General features: G+C 46.7%; 2 protein-coding genes across 2 annotated transcripts in view; one reads left to right on the forward strand and one right to left on the reverse strand.

Moving 5' to 3' along the window:
- The window catches only part of hiw (MYC binding protein highwire), a 421,563-nt gene that overhangs the window by 369,084 nt on the left and 37,432 nt on the right, over window positions 1-15,047 (forward strand). The gene's annotated exons all lie outside the window — the stretch shown is intronic.
- Window positions 118-15,047, reverse strand: part of LOC116430477 (uncharacterized) — a 38,141-nt gene continuing 23,211 nt past the window's right edge. The window contains exons 2-4 of the mRNA XM_031984692.2: window positions 5,324-5,743; window positions 3,299-3,591; window positions 118-2,702 (exon numbers count right to left, since the gene is read on the reverse strand). Of these exons, the coding sequence (XP_031840552.1) occupies window positions 935-2,702; window positions 3,299-3,591; window positions 5,324-5,743 (2,481 nt within the window). The 3' untranslated portion in view covers window positions 118-934. The remainder of the gene's footprint in view (window positions 2,703-3,298; window positions 3,592-5,323; window positions 5,744-15,047) is intronic.

Below are 15,047 nucleotides of genomic sequence, written 5' to 3' on the forward strand. Positions count from 1 at the left end.
CCCTGGAATTATCGCGGTTGGATATCGTGACCGCGTAATTCCTCGCAGCCCTGAGGGAAGCAGGTCTAAGGGAGCACGTAATTGGCGATTCCGGGATCGAATGAAACAGAGACGGGCCACGTGAAATACTCCTTTAATAATACCTGACGAAGCAAATATATATAAACCTATGATACATATCCGCCAGTTCTCGGGGCCAGTCGTTTAAATAAAAACTTCTTCGTACGTTCTCATTCGGCTATCCGTCATCTACATCGCGCGAACTAGACAAAGACCTTTATCTCGTTAGCGTCGCGCAGCTCGGTGAAACCAGCGGAACGCTGCGGAAACGGGAAGCAGCTTCGTCTGTAGTTTCATTGGCTCGGCGTCACGTGACTGACAACAAAGAAGGAGATACGAACACGCCCATCGGCACAAGTAGCCAATCAGCGACCTAGCCTTTCCCATTCTGTTCAAATGTTCGTGCTGTTTCTTACGAATTGTCTCTCTCGCACAAACGAGACTTTACGAAGAGAGTTGTGCACGGCGATTAGCCAGTCATACATAAAGACACACTATCCAACGTTCTTCTTCATTACTACTTCTTCAAGAGACCAGTCGCCAGAGACCACAACAACGAATGGCTCGCCGAGTTCGCGAAAGCGCGACGCTAACGAGGTAAAGCCATCCAAGAGAAATCGGATCAACGTCGATCCTCCGCGTTAATTTCCCTATCTTTATACAAAGCTTAACAAATAGTCCCGCGGGAACCGAGCCGGTCCCCCGAGCGAACGAACGGTCCATCCACTGTCGCGTTACGTCCTCGCGCGACGCACTCGATCCACCAAACACTTAGAGATTAGGTTAGGAAGAGAAAAACGGCGCGAGATCGTTCTCGTGTGTTCGTTTCTCGCGCGCACATGTAATTATCACAGACAATCGGCGACGGGCGTCGTTATGCCCTCGCCTCGTTCGCGTAATCTTGGTCGGGTTTGGTGGGCAGCGGCCTGTTCGCCATTTTGCTGGCCGGCGTCGACGTCTGCGGCTCGGGCAGCTCGGAGTACAGGTGGGCGGTCGCGTCCGACGGTTCCGCGTACTCGCAGAGCAACGAGTTCGGCCTTTTGTTATTGCTCGACTTCGATCCTCCGAGGATGCTCTCCCCTAAAGCTTTCAGGAAGCTCATAGGCCTGCCTTGCGTCCTGTTCGTCTCGAACTTGGGGCTGTCCGGGGGCCTGAGGGTCTCAGTCTTCGGTTGAACGAAGTTCAACGGTTGGCTCGCGTTGATGTTGATCAAATGGTCGTTAACGACGTCCGGGGGCAGCGGCTGCGGCGCTCGGCCCGCTAAGGTAGCTAAAATAGGCTGCGACAGTCTGCTGGTGCTAGGAACTGTCTCGTCGCCCGGCAGCTCCGCGTACAAATGGTTTTGCTCGGTAGCTTTTTGGTCCCTGGGCTCGGTGTACTCCGTCAGCGGCGGCCTGGGCTGTATTCCGCTCGGCATCAGCTTCTCTAAAGACGGCGCTCTGGTGCCAACGCTGACCGAAGGCTTCGGAGGGCCTCTCTTCCTCTGCTTCGGTCGGATAACGTCGTACGCGTTCTCTTCTCTGCCCGAAGGCTGCCTGTCGTTGTTGTTGTTACAACTCTCTTCGACCTTGATCAGATCGTACAGATGTTCTATCATGTCTCTAGCTTGGTTGTAGTTCTCGGGATCGTTCAGCCTCTCTCTGAGATCCCTCAGGTACTCCTCTGTCAGCTCCTCCGGCAACGTCTGCGTGGCTTTGTTCTCGGTGTACGGATACAGTCCTTCAGCCTCCTCCTCCTCGTCCTCCGTTGCTTCCGGCTGCGTCTCCACTTCCAGGATCCTCGTCTCCGGCTGAAGACCGGCGTACTCGTGCACGCTGAGTCTGGATATCGACCTGGCCGAGGTTGCAGCTGTCATCCCGCTGCTGGGGGACAGCCAGCTGGCGAGATTCATCAGGTGGCCGGACGTCAGTTTCGGACACACGCCGTTCCGGCGCATGTAGAGGATGCCGGACGCGAGGATCACCACCAGCACGATGAACACCGCCACCACGCAGATCACCACGATGATGCGCTTCTCGCGCTGCAGTTGCTCCGAGTCCGACATCTCTATGTCGAAGTAGCCCTTGTGTCTCGGGTAGACGTGGGGACCGACGCTGGGAGGACTCACGCTGGGCTTGGGCTTCGCGGACGGCTTCTCGCAGTAGATGTGGTCCCCGGGCGTGCAGATGATCTTCGTGAAGTTCCTCATGGACATGTAACCCTGCGGCAGGTTGAAACACCTGTCCAGGATCTGGTCCACCACGCAGTAACTGGAGTCCATCATCCACGACACGGAACTGTTCTTGCCGGTCACGTCGCGGATCCACGTCTCCAGGTTGCAGCTGCACTTCTCCTTGAAGTAGTTGTTGCCCACGCGAGCCGTGTTCACGCTCTGCGAGATCGCCGCGAACTTCAAGGAGCCGGGCCGAGCCTTTTGTATCTGGTTGCCGGTGAACGAGAACTCGAAATTCGGCGCGGACGTCGCGTCCACCTCCGCCGCGATCGCGTCCGTTTCCAGGTCGACGAACAGGTTGTAATCGATGGCTATGTGGTTCCACTGGTGCAGAACGATGGCACCTTGGTGCAGGCTTTGGAACTCGTTGTTGTTGAAGCTGACCGTCGCCGCGGATATGTCGATGGCACCGGATTCCACCTCGGACAGCCTGAGGAAATGAAGTTTGAAAATCTTGTTGAGTATATTAAGTCGATTGTGAACTTGATATTGTGCTACCGAAGTATTGCTCGATGCACGATTAACCGTTTATTCTCATATCCGGGGTATTCTCGGCAATATGCTATAATAAGTAGCCGGTGCGTTAGGGAGACTCTAATTTGTGTCATTAACCGGCTGCCGTGTATTTTATAAAGAATAATTTCATCAATTAAAACTCGATTCGAACGACGAGCGTAGGAACCTTCTTAACGCAATTTATCGTAACTGAGAATCTACGGGAAATGTAGAGTACGATTTTCCGAAAGCAAGGGTTCCATTTCATAAAGGGTTTCGGAAACTTCGAGAATCCGATACAGAATTAACACTGAAAGTACCAAATGAGTCGAAATTCCTTGATTTTTCTTTTGCGGTTACTGAAGAGGTACAAATATCTCTTTGACAAATTACTACAGAAGCTGATTGAGTAATATCTAAGCTGAAATTGAAACAGATTCGAATCTTAATAAGACCACGTTTGTAGTTTTCCTAATGAAAGTTTCGAAAGTCAGTGCTCGGTAGTTCTGTTAAGGGAAACGATCAGCTCACCTTGAATATTGAATCGTCAAGTTGTCGTGGCCAGCTCTGAAAGCTCCCCTCTCGATGCTCTTCAGTCTCACGTCAACGAACTCGAGGCTCTGTATCAGCGCGCGATCGCTGAACGCGCCGGTCTCGATCTCCTGTATCGACGCGTTGCTGATCGTCACGGTGAAGATCGTCATGGCGCAGAACGCGTCTTTGCGTATCACTTTGGTCCAGATGTTGTCCATGCGGACCTCGGCGATCGCCGATGGGAACACCGCTGTCGGCAGCTCCGTGATTTTCACGCTTTGGAACATAATCTGCGCGAGGGAATCAGAATATCGAGATTAAAGCGGAAACCGCGAGGGAAAATCGACGGGAGCGACGATTGGACGGCGGCCAACTCCTAGAAGACGACGCGCATCCCGGGCGCCCGTTTATCGCGATCGTTCCCTACGTCAGTCCGCTCATCGCCGCGTCGATCCGCGTAAACAACCGAAAGTCACCGGGCGGCTCCCGGCTTTTTATAAGCGTGACTCGGGGATTCTCGCAACGCAATCGCATTTCGACCGCGGCGGCTTTGACTCGTTTCCATAAATGAAATCCGCGATGTCGGTCGAAGCTTTCAGCGATTTTGCAAGTTTCAGAGGCAACCGCGGTCACAGGCGCGCCGGTGGACTCGCGAGCGGACGGGGGGACGCGAGTTTTTCGAATACGGCAAATGAAACATACGACAGTGTAAACAAGAGCCCGCGCGCGCGGGACACCGAAATACTCTAGTCTCGTTGGAATATACGATGGGAGGCCGTGGAAAAATAGTTAACCGAAATATTCGAAGCCGCCGGTGCCCGGGATTCGAATATTCGGCCGGGCCGTACGGCCACGGTTTCGTAAACCGTACGATTTTCATTGACAATGGAAATTTATTCATAATACTATTGATTTACCGCGACGTCCTTAAAAAAGCGGCGATACCTTTCAGGTGCAAAACGTAGATAAAACACGGCGGAGTGTTGACGAGGTTTTTCGCGATGACTATCAATCCTGTGTATCCTAGCCTCTGGCGTCATTCTACGATTAACACTGGGTTCACGGGGCGCGTCAATTTCAATCTATATTGAATTCTATGCAAACTATTTAGTATACGTTTACGTTGACTTTGATCGACGCAATTATACCAACACACGATTCAATAATCCATTCTCAATCCTCTAACTTCCAAAATCTGGATGAACGAACATTTTGCTAGTGGTAGAATAAGCCGTGCAAAAAGCCTAGTATTAACACGTTGACCGCAGCGCCACAATCACGTTTCATTCATGACGCCACGAAAAACGACGCTTTATTTATCACGTAGCCTACAGCAAAGACAAAGAAGAAAAATTATTAACGATTTGATATCGCAATTCTTACAAGCTATTCTCTCGTAACTCTGAAGCTCCGGTCACCGATGACCACCGTAGCGCTGCAGGAGCAACAATCTGCGGTCACATACGACGCGGCGGTCAACGTGTCAACCAGTTAACCGTGTTTGACGAGTATACACGTCATAAAGCTTGACACGATACTAATTCTTTCAGCGATGAATTCTTCATTTTTTCACATAAACATGTAATTCTTTGTTTCGCTTTGATCTTTCATGAAAATATACTCTACGCGTTCGGCGAGTACGCGCTCCATTTTTCGATTTTATTACGCGCGGAACGAGAGGTTAGTGCAACTAAATTCCACAGTTAACTGATTTACTAATTGTTTTTCGAAATACATTTCAAGTAAGGTGTTTAGAGTAATAGAGAATTATGGGAAAGTAAATGTGGAACGAACTGAGAGTGCAAAGGGTTGATGGGATAATGGGATTGTTTAATATTTTTAGAAGCTATTAAGGCTTTCTAGGAAAAACGAAGAAACGAGTAAATCCTTGAATAACTAAACGGAATGTCATTTATTCCATTGAAATTTAGAGAAATGAGAAAATAGAGAATGGATTAAGTTTTTCCAACTAAATTCCACGGTTAACTAGTCAAAGAAAAAAGCGAGACGAGATCCTCTGACCTTGGTCGCTGGTCCATGCCTGCCGTGCTGAAAAGTCTCGAGCTTGAACGCGTTGCTGGACAGCTCTAAATCGGGCACTTCCTTCACCGTTATCCACAGCAATCTGGAGAACGCGTTCGGCTTGATGCCCACGTGTGTGCATTTCGATATCGAGACGCTCAGCGTCCCGCGGGAATTCCTGAACGCGTGGCTCTCCAGGATCACGCTGTTGCACTCGGACACCTCCAGATGCACGTTCGGCGCGCTCAGGTTCTGGAAGGCCTGCCTCTTCGCCACCAGGCTGTAGATGCCGGACACGTGGACCCGTTTCACGGGCGCGCCGTCCGCGAACGCGCCCGACTGGATCCTCAACTCCCTGCAATGGGAGACCTCCACCTCCATCGCGTCCGATGGAATGACGCCTCCCAGCAGTTCCACGTCCTGTCGACGACAAAACAGACGAATGAAATAGCTTATCATAGGGTTCGTTTCCTTAGACCCTAGAAAAGTCGCCGCGATCCCTAGCAGTGATCCCTCGGAACGTGAGAAAGGCTTTGACGCGTCACCGCGGTCATCAACTGCCGGGAATGCGACAGGTAGCTCGACTTTGGACCTTCTATGGGGTGTCGCGGGGATTTATCGTCGTCCCTGTGCAGGTGGAAACCTGGACCACAATGGGAGCGAAGAATGTTATGACTCATAGACTGCGTTTGTGGCTGCGCTTTGAGGGGATAACAGTTTTTGTGGGCTCGCCGCTGCTGCCCCTTTCAGCGTTAGGATTAGTCGGGTGGTTTTGACAGCGACCATTTGCATCGTAAGCGCATATATGCACCGTCGTGTAATTTGTATATTACAACGGAAAGGAAAGATACATTTTATTAGTGCGATAACTGTTGTCTGGTTATACATAGGTTTTTAATATTTTATACCTGAACCATTTTTATGTTGATACAACTGAGACATCTGTGAGGACTAATTCTCCATTTTTTCGTATGATGCAATTATCTTTGTATTAGAAGATAATGTACTTTGCGAGATGTACACTGATCTTACTAGGAAAAGTATAGTTTCCGAAGTACACCGAATTTCGCTGACTGTATATTTGTCTTTTGTTCTGGAAGACCAAGTCTGTGTTAATCCTTTGAACTCTGTAGGCTCCAATACCGCACCAGTTATAATATTACATATTTTAATGAATCTTACAGAAAATTATTCGATTCTCCACACATCCGAATTTTGTGCTAAGAAGGAAAATAAAAGATCGAAGAAATGTTACAGCATTTCTAATTAAAAATTAGTTGCAGTTGCTGATAGATTACGAAACAACCTGGAGTGCTAACGGTTAATAGTGTGATACCGTGAAAGTTTGTTATGTCTTTGGTCGTTCACGGTTGTTGTAAGTATTCCGGGTTTTTATTGGCGGAACGAGCCGGAACGACGTCCCTCAATATTTAAACGCGATAAAACCGGGATCCGGGGTTATCAGATTCCTGTAATTGCCGGTATCGTCTTCCCGATGTACTTTTCCTCTCTTGCCAGTTCAGTAAAAACGGATGTACCCGAGCAAGTATTTTAATGGGCTCCGGAGAATAATTCCGGAGGAATAATTCCCGTATTACGACTACCGCAGCGGAGAATGATAATTAGACAGTTAAAAATCTGCATAATGGGACCGGAGAGCGGAAGTACCTTGGCCTGTACCGTTTTAAAATCAACAAGTGTGCGCCTATTGGAAGGAATCGCTTGGACAACCTTTTTCCCTTTAATTGAGACGTCACTGGAACTATATTATCCGAGTGGAATTGCCAGTTTTTTTCTTTTCTTTTTGTTTAATCAACGGAACGCGAGTTTAGCGGTTTATGATCTGATTTAATGATCTCATTTAATAATGTAGGAAGCGGGAAAAGTGGAGCGCGTCGGTCTGGTAGTGGTAACGCGATCAATGTTATCGATGTTAATTAATCATCTCTGTCATTGGCTGTTCTAAACTCGCGGCCGCGTACCGTGTATGCATTGGGAAATCAAATTTAGCGTAATTGACGCGATTTCTGTCGTGTTGTCAAAGCCGCCGTCGAGTCATCGGCGAATCTACATTCGATTAAAATTTAATAGAGATCCAGTGACGTCACGCGTGTCATTGACAGACCACCGACGCCGCCGTCATTGATGTTGGTTAAACAAGATTTGAATGATTATCAATTTCCGGCCGGTTCGTTTTTCGCAATTTTTAAGCCTCCCCTCGGGCGCTCTCGCGCGATTTCTTTGGCTCCCGGTAATCGAGATCATTAACGGAACGCGTTTCCGTGTTCAAGGAAACATTTGTTGACGCGTATCCCAGAAAATGAATCCCTAACGAGGTGGAAATCGCTGTGCGTGGCAAGTCGACTAGAAAAATGAATCACGAGACGGTTGTAGCGGATCTGTACCGTGATACTTCAAGGCTACGCCTTTACGTTTCCGTTATATAACGCGCGCGACGCGAGATGCTCGCGATCGATGTTCGAGAGATCCATCTGGATGTTAAGCGAAATGGGAAATCCGATTTGTTTCCATTAGAATTCATTATACGGTGAAACGAGTATCAGAATCCGTCGGAATTCATTGTTTCAAGACGCGCGCGCGTTGAATGCAGCGGAAGTCACTAGTCATCGACAGTTGGACTGCCAGCGACGCCATGATGGCTATTGACGGCTGTCGACGTCGGAATTGGTTGAAACACTTCCATCGACTTGTGAAGTTTTCAATATCATCGATACTGTAACAGTAAACTTGCGATGCTTGACGCGGTAAATGGATAAAATCGGGTATCAATTGAAATCGATAACTGCGTACGGTATTTCATGAAAGAAACGCGGTTGGAATACATAACAGTTGAAACTGAACGTATTAACACATTGTTGACCGTTCACGAGTTAACTCGCGTTTTCATGCCCGAACGTTGTTGACCGGTCACGAGTCAACTCGTGCTTGCACTTGCATTGGATATTTCAATTTTTGATACGCAATATGGAATATTGCAAAAGCAACATATTCAAAGTTACATAAAAGATACGTCCGAAGTTTCATTTCAATTCATTCCGTATGAATAAAGTATATTGAAGTTTATGTAGATTGCCTCACTTTCATATTTAATTACGGAATAATAACCGGTAACACGGGATAGTTTCTGCGTAAAATTGCCAGTCGGCGATGTGTTAATTACCACAAGGGAAAATGAAAAATACATCCACTCGCGGTTATAACTGGAAAACCAAATATTTCGCTAAACCAGAGCTGTCTGTTTTAAAATCCTATAATCGCGATTCTAAGATTTGATGAACGAAAGTCCGTCGAATTTTGGACGCCATTGAAGACGGTAAACGAAAGCAGTAAACCGTGACTGGATTAACCCGCCAGTTATTAGCAGTCAGACACCGACACCAGAGTATTTTCGGTGACATACTAATCAGGTTCTCAGTGAAAGATAAAAAGAGAGGCAGAGAGAAATTGTTGGCCCACAACGGGTTACCTTTAAAAGTACTTCCGCTGACGTCTGCTTCCTGGCTGTCCCCCGCTACCTACGCGACTGCCAGCGAGTCGGTCTAACGAAATGTTCGAACGCCATGCCAAACAATAATTCCAACGTTTCCCCTTTACTCTTTCGAACATTCAAGCAACAATCGCGTACACGACATAGAAATATTATAATATGCCTCGCAATATCGTGTCAGACTCGTGGTGAAGATTTCAAATTAGAATTTAAGAAATATAAGTATCACTTAATTCTTCCAAGCCCGAATTAAGTATTACTTTTTTATTATTAACGCTAAAGCTACTAGTCAAAATGATCTATTCCTGATTTCCTTTCTGCAATTATTGAAAAAGTAACAGATGTTTCCCAAAATGATTAAAGAATTTAATTTAGTGATCGATTAAAGTCAAAACAGATGCACTCTTGGAGTTTCTATAAAGAAATTTGGGAAAACGATTTAACTCGGTAGTTTTAGTGTTAATTACAATGCTTCTGAGTAAACGTAGAATTTTCCTATTTCTAATCAATTACGAACAATATCTCTGTTAAGCATCATTGGAAAAGAGATCATAGAGCAAGGGGTTCGAAATGACTGGCCATTATATATTTCTCAAACAAAAGTATGAAATAGAATCAGAAAGATTCCAATTACCGAATACATCCTCTCAAAACGATCTCCATGTATCATATCATAATCTTCGCGTTAAAAGCGATCCACTTTATCACGTAGCAACTAATGAACTCATGAATCTTTAATAAATCCCAATTAGCGAGATTTCCCTTTGGGTTCCCGCGAACGGAATAAACTCGAAACCCAAAAATTTCCATAAGCATGCACGCCGTGCCCATAACTCGCGACACAACGGTTGTTCTCAGAAACGATTTCAACATAATAATTCGAGCCGCGCGGAGCCCACATCCTCGGCGCTAAAGCGGAAACACGAGGCGAGTCGAAAGGCCGGAGCCACGAGCAGATGACGCCGTGATTTACAAACGCGGCCGCGCGGCCAATTATTTAATTAATCTTGCGCGCGCTGGCTTTTCCACGGAAAAAGGTCGTATTTCTTATCGCGCGCCCGCCGGCCGCATTACAATGAATCAGGGGACTCGGCTCATAGCCGGAGTCGCTTAGCAGTGTCCCAAATGGATGTTGTGATATCTTGGGAGCCAAAAATATCCCCAGATAACGGATTTAGCTCTCCAGAAACGGGGAGACGGATCCCGGAGCCGGAGAGGACTTTTCTTCGGGGAAGGCGAGCGACGAGGGCCGAGAAACGTCGCGGACACGCACTGAGAATAGCGCGTCGGGAAAGATAAACAAATTGCCAGGAATTCCGGCGCGGAGGAGAAAGTTTCAGGGCGGAAATATCGGAAAGGAAGGGATTCCCTCGGAAAACCTATAAAACTTTCGCCTAGAATCCTCGAGGCGCTCTCGCCTAGGGAACGCTTGATCCAGTTCCAGTGGCTGCGGATTTCGATCATCCACGGGCTGCACGAACGCTGCCGAGCCGCCACTTTTCCGCGTCTCCGTGCACCTGTTTTCTATTGTAACACCGGTGGACGCGATGTTTCTGTGAAAATCAATTTTCCGCGCGGGAACCGGTCTCCTGTCTTCCTAGTCTCGCGGTATTGTCCTCTTTATTCGGCGCGGTAGCTAACCAATGAGGATTCGGATGAGTGATGTATCGTCTACAGTTTCGCTGTTTGGAATTTTGTTAGTGTAGAATGGTGATAATGTTGTAGATTGTATTATTATTTTGGATGCGCAGGATTTTTGGGAAAATTGATTTTCTTCGCGACAATCGGTCTCCTGTCTTCCTAGTCTCGCGGTATTGTCCTCTTTATTCGGCGCGGTAGCTAACCAATGAGGAGTCGGATGAGTGATGTATTGTCTACAGTTTCGCTGCTTGGAATTTTGTTAGTGTAGAACGGTGATAATGTTGTAGATTGTATTAATATTTTGGATGCGCAGGATTTTTGGGAAAATTGATTTTCTTCGCGACCAATGTTGTAGCTAGCCAGCACTACAGCTACCCGATGAGGATGCAGCCTTACGATTTAATTTCGTAGGTGCATTTGTTAGAAGTATTTATCGTTAGTAATGCACTAATAAAGGAAAACATTCCATGCTCTCCCTATGTCTCGATTTAGTATAAACCATACAAATTGCTAACAAGAACAACAATGTTTCATTTAAACTTAACACGTTCGCGGACGTGAATGCTGTAGCATTCATTTTCATTGTGATGCAATGCGACATGAATGCCATAACATTGAAATTTATAAGCCACATTGCCATGAATTCACTTCTATATAGCCTTAATTTTTTGAAACTATTACGCACTTTAACCCTCGGAATACGGCATTCACATTTTTCCTATTTTTGCGGCTCGTTGAAATTTTTACTGTCCGCGGACGTGTTAACCCCTTGCCGTGCAATGACGAGTGACACTCGTGATGAAGATTTCTAGACTAATTTAACAGCAACCAATGTTATTCATTACCCACGGATCAAAGCAAACAGCTATTTTGCTATTATCATTGTATTGTCTTCAAATAAAATTTCCACTTGAAGTAGAATGGACAATTTTAGTGGCGAAAGTAAATAGTACGCCAATGGGTTAACGCAACTCAGTGACATTTATGTTTGTTAAACGATATTAGAAATCTTCATGGGGTTAAAGACTAACTCGTTTCGATTCCATCGTACTGAAACGGGTAACAGTACCGTAATCCGATGCACATTAATATTTCAAACGCGTCAGATTTTATTGAAAAGAATCGTTCCTGACATCTCGCGCGGGCACTTGTCTCGGCCAGTATGACCGCGAGTCTCGACAAGCGCGTGAAAATTTGCTCCCTCGACGTTCGCCGTAGGAAAAAGGCTCGAGATACAGGGGTATTAAGGGATTAGTGGCATCTTCCGAAGACTTACGTCGAGAATCGACGCGACGCCTCGACTTTGTCGTTCGACCCCTGGAAGACTGACGAGAGAGCTCGAAACCGGCTCTCCATCGCGACGAGACACAATGAACCTCAGCTACGTGGGATTCTTTTGTGCCAGGACCACCCTCCACCGCGCAGAATACCTGCTGGCCTCCTAGCTACTAGGGGAAATGGGGTTCTAGGTGTTTCCCCCTCGGATTCACCCTGGGTTTACATTCGAACGGTCGATCTTCCGGCGTTATCGTTCTATCGGTCCGGCTATCCCGTGGACGACGCACTGCATCGGACAGCTCACCGTTTTCTCATGTAAATTTCAAATTTCTACCGCGACTTGTATCGCGTCTGGATCCCCGGGAACGGGGGCGGAGAACTTCGCCGGGCTTTCTGTTTACGCGGGGCCGAAACGAAGCCGTGGGAAACCTGTCTCGCGAGCTTTTCTAAACTGTTACGGAACACCGGTCCGCCGCGCCGGTTCTCCCTTCCGTTTATATCCCTTCGCTCTGGTGCCGTTTTTTTTTCTTCTCCTTCGCTTTCGGGAAGATAAAGTTCGCACCGGCGCGAATATAAATCAGCGCGGCTCGCGTTTCGAGAACGCCGGGGGAAAAATGAGATACGAGCCGGGCCGAGTGACAGGCGTACACTATTTTTCCAGCATCCGCGCAAATTGGAGGCGAAAGTTTCTTCGGCCGGCCCGTGCCCAGTAGGATTATGCTATCCGCGTAGATAATTATCGTCCGCGAGCGCCGGGGATTTAATTATAAATGTAAATAGCCTGCACTTTCGTCGGGGATATATTTAAATGCTACACCTTTCGGGCGTGTCCTCTTTTTTTTCGGCTCGCGTTACATATATATGGGTCGGGCTTTGAAACTGCCACTGACTGCGCCTCGCGCTGCTGCAATTCTTTTTTATGGAAATTACAGTACACTTGGCTGTGCACACTTGCGCCTAGCGAAGACGATGTTACGGTGTTAACGGTAGACTCCGTTAACGGGGAAGTACGGCGAAAGTAACTTGTTTATGACGACTCGTAAGTGATACTTAAATTTTTAACCGGCTCGCGGGAATATTGCGCGGAGATGTCAAGGCATCGATGAAAGACGATTTTCTGGAATATGTAATTGCGAAACGGTGATATAAATTGTACTGTTCGCTTGTGTAGAGTGAGAAACGTTTTTCAAATGAGAACGGCGAGGGATGAAAAATAGGGGTTGTCGGGCTCGGGATTGCATTCGGTCTTTCAAAAATGTACAGCCCTCTTCTAAAAGGAAAGCTACTTAGAAGGGGGGCATTCTGAACTCGGTTAGGTGTCAGTTTTCTACTATCATGATACCCTTTGTTGACCGGAGGACCCTAACCTCTTTTTATGGCTGCGCCGGGTTTACGAGCCGCGTCGCTACCGCCGAGCGTGCGCGTTAATCTCCGGCAGTTTCGGTGTTAATACACGAGGCAAATATCTGTTTAATTCCAGTTCCTGCGAATTATTCTACAACAACGTAACTGCCTACGTATAAACAGCTAATTATTAGCCAGCGGCGAAAAGCATCTATTTACGATTACTCGCCGTGTAACGAGTAAAACTATAAAGACGCAGGCAGTTAATTAACGATACAACGGTGCGCGTATTGAAGTAAACATTCTACAGTTAATGAACACGTTTTTAGGATCCGCCAGAAGTAGAAACTAATTAGTCTTAGCGCCGGTCATTCGAGTTGAACCGGGCTGTAAGAAATTGCCATTACTTTTTCCCATTTAATTATTCCTCGTTTTGTCGGATCGGTCGGCGGAGTTACAATAGCAAACACCGATAAACATCAAACTTTACGAAAGCAGTTTGCACATCGTCCGTTGTCTTAATTGCCGTTGCATCATTCGCGTCGAATGATTCAACTGGCTCTTTGATATCTGCCAAACGAGTAGCATAAAATATCGCCGCCCCGAGCCACGTTTCTCATCTCGTTAAGATTGGCTCGGCAGGCGCAATATTTCTCAACTTCCTCCGATAGCATCCGACGCGATGCATCGATTTCACAAATACTTTCTTCGCGAACGATAATTTATTTATCGACGATACGCCGTCGATGGGATCCACGAAAATACCTCGGTAATTAGAATCCCTTCCCCTTGCAACGCAACATTTTTAATAATACCCTCCTACGAATATTCCGATTAAGTAAATTTCAAATATAACACCGGTTATTTTCGCAAGATCTTCACTCGCTCAGAATATATTCTGATTCCCTCGGGAAGCCTCGTCATTTCTCATTAACCGATCTAAAGGCGAACCGTACAATGGTCGCCATTTCTTTATGAGCGCACGTTGCAGAAAATGGCTGTAGGAGGTGATCCGTGCCGGATGGGACTCGCGTTAGGGAGAGACGCTACAATCATTAAAGTGCTTGTACAAAAGGAGACACTGTGTTCCTGAAAAACCGGGTGCTCATTGATCCATTTACTTTTGTCCCCGGGGCGTTTCCAGCTGCAATCAGGAAATAGGTTATGACTTATTCCAGTTACGAAGCGGTCCGCTCGGTATTAACAATTTCTCTGTTCCCATCAAAAGGTCGTGGTACTCGTCGAGGCACAAAGAAAACAGGAGGAACGCCACAAAGCCGGGCGTTCGTTAGCGACCGGATGATTCACGTTTGAGCGTCCCCACCGCTGCTCTCAGCCGCGTTTATAGTTTCGACTTTCGTGTCCGCGGTTACGCCGTCGTAACACGAAGCCCGTACAGCTCCTGTAACCGTCCGTTTTTCTTCACCGCTGCTTCCACGCGGCGCGATTTACCGGCTCGATTTCCAAGCCACAGGTTCGCCTTGAACTCGCGCAAGCGCAGGCGCACCCCGGCTTTGATCAGGGTTGCGCGTTATTTCGATTGTTTCCGAAAAATAGCTGACAACTGAACTTGTTTCGATTAATCGAATGAATATCGGAAGACGACTAGCTAAAGGATTCTTGTCGAGCGGATAATTGGTCTAGATAATAATTATTTTTCGTGTGAAAACAATTGACCATCCATTTTTAACGATTGAATAGATATTGAAAGATGAGCTGTAAGAATTTTTGTTGAATGAATCATTGGTCTGGATAATAATCATTTTTCCTTCGGAAACGTTTGATTACCCATTTTTATCTATTTAATAAATATTGAGAGATAACGAGCTTAAAGAATGTTTGTTAAATGAGTAATTAATCTAGATAATAATTATATATCCTTTGAAAACTTCAATTCGAAGACGATAAGAATTGTGGTTAAATGAACTATTGGTCTAGATAACCGTTATCCAT

The sequence above is a fragment of the Nomia melanderi genome, chromosome 7 (assembly GCF_051020985.1).
Source record: "Nomia melanderi isolate GNS246 chromosome 7, iyNomMela1, whole genome shotgun sequence".
Classification (NCBI taxonomy): domain Eukaryota; kingdom Metazoa; phylum Arthropoda; class Insecta; order Hymenoptera; family Halictidae; genus Nomia; species Nomia melanderi.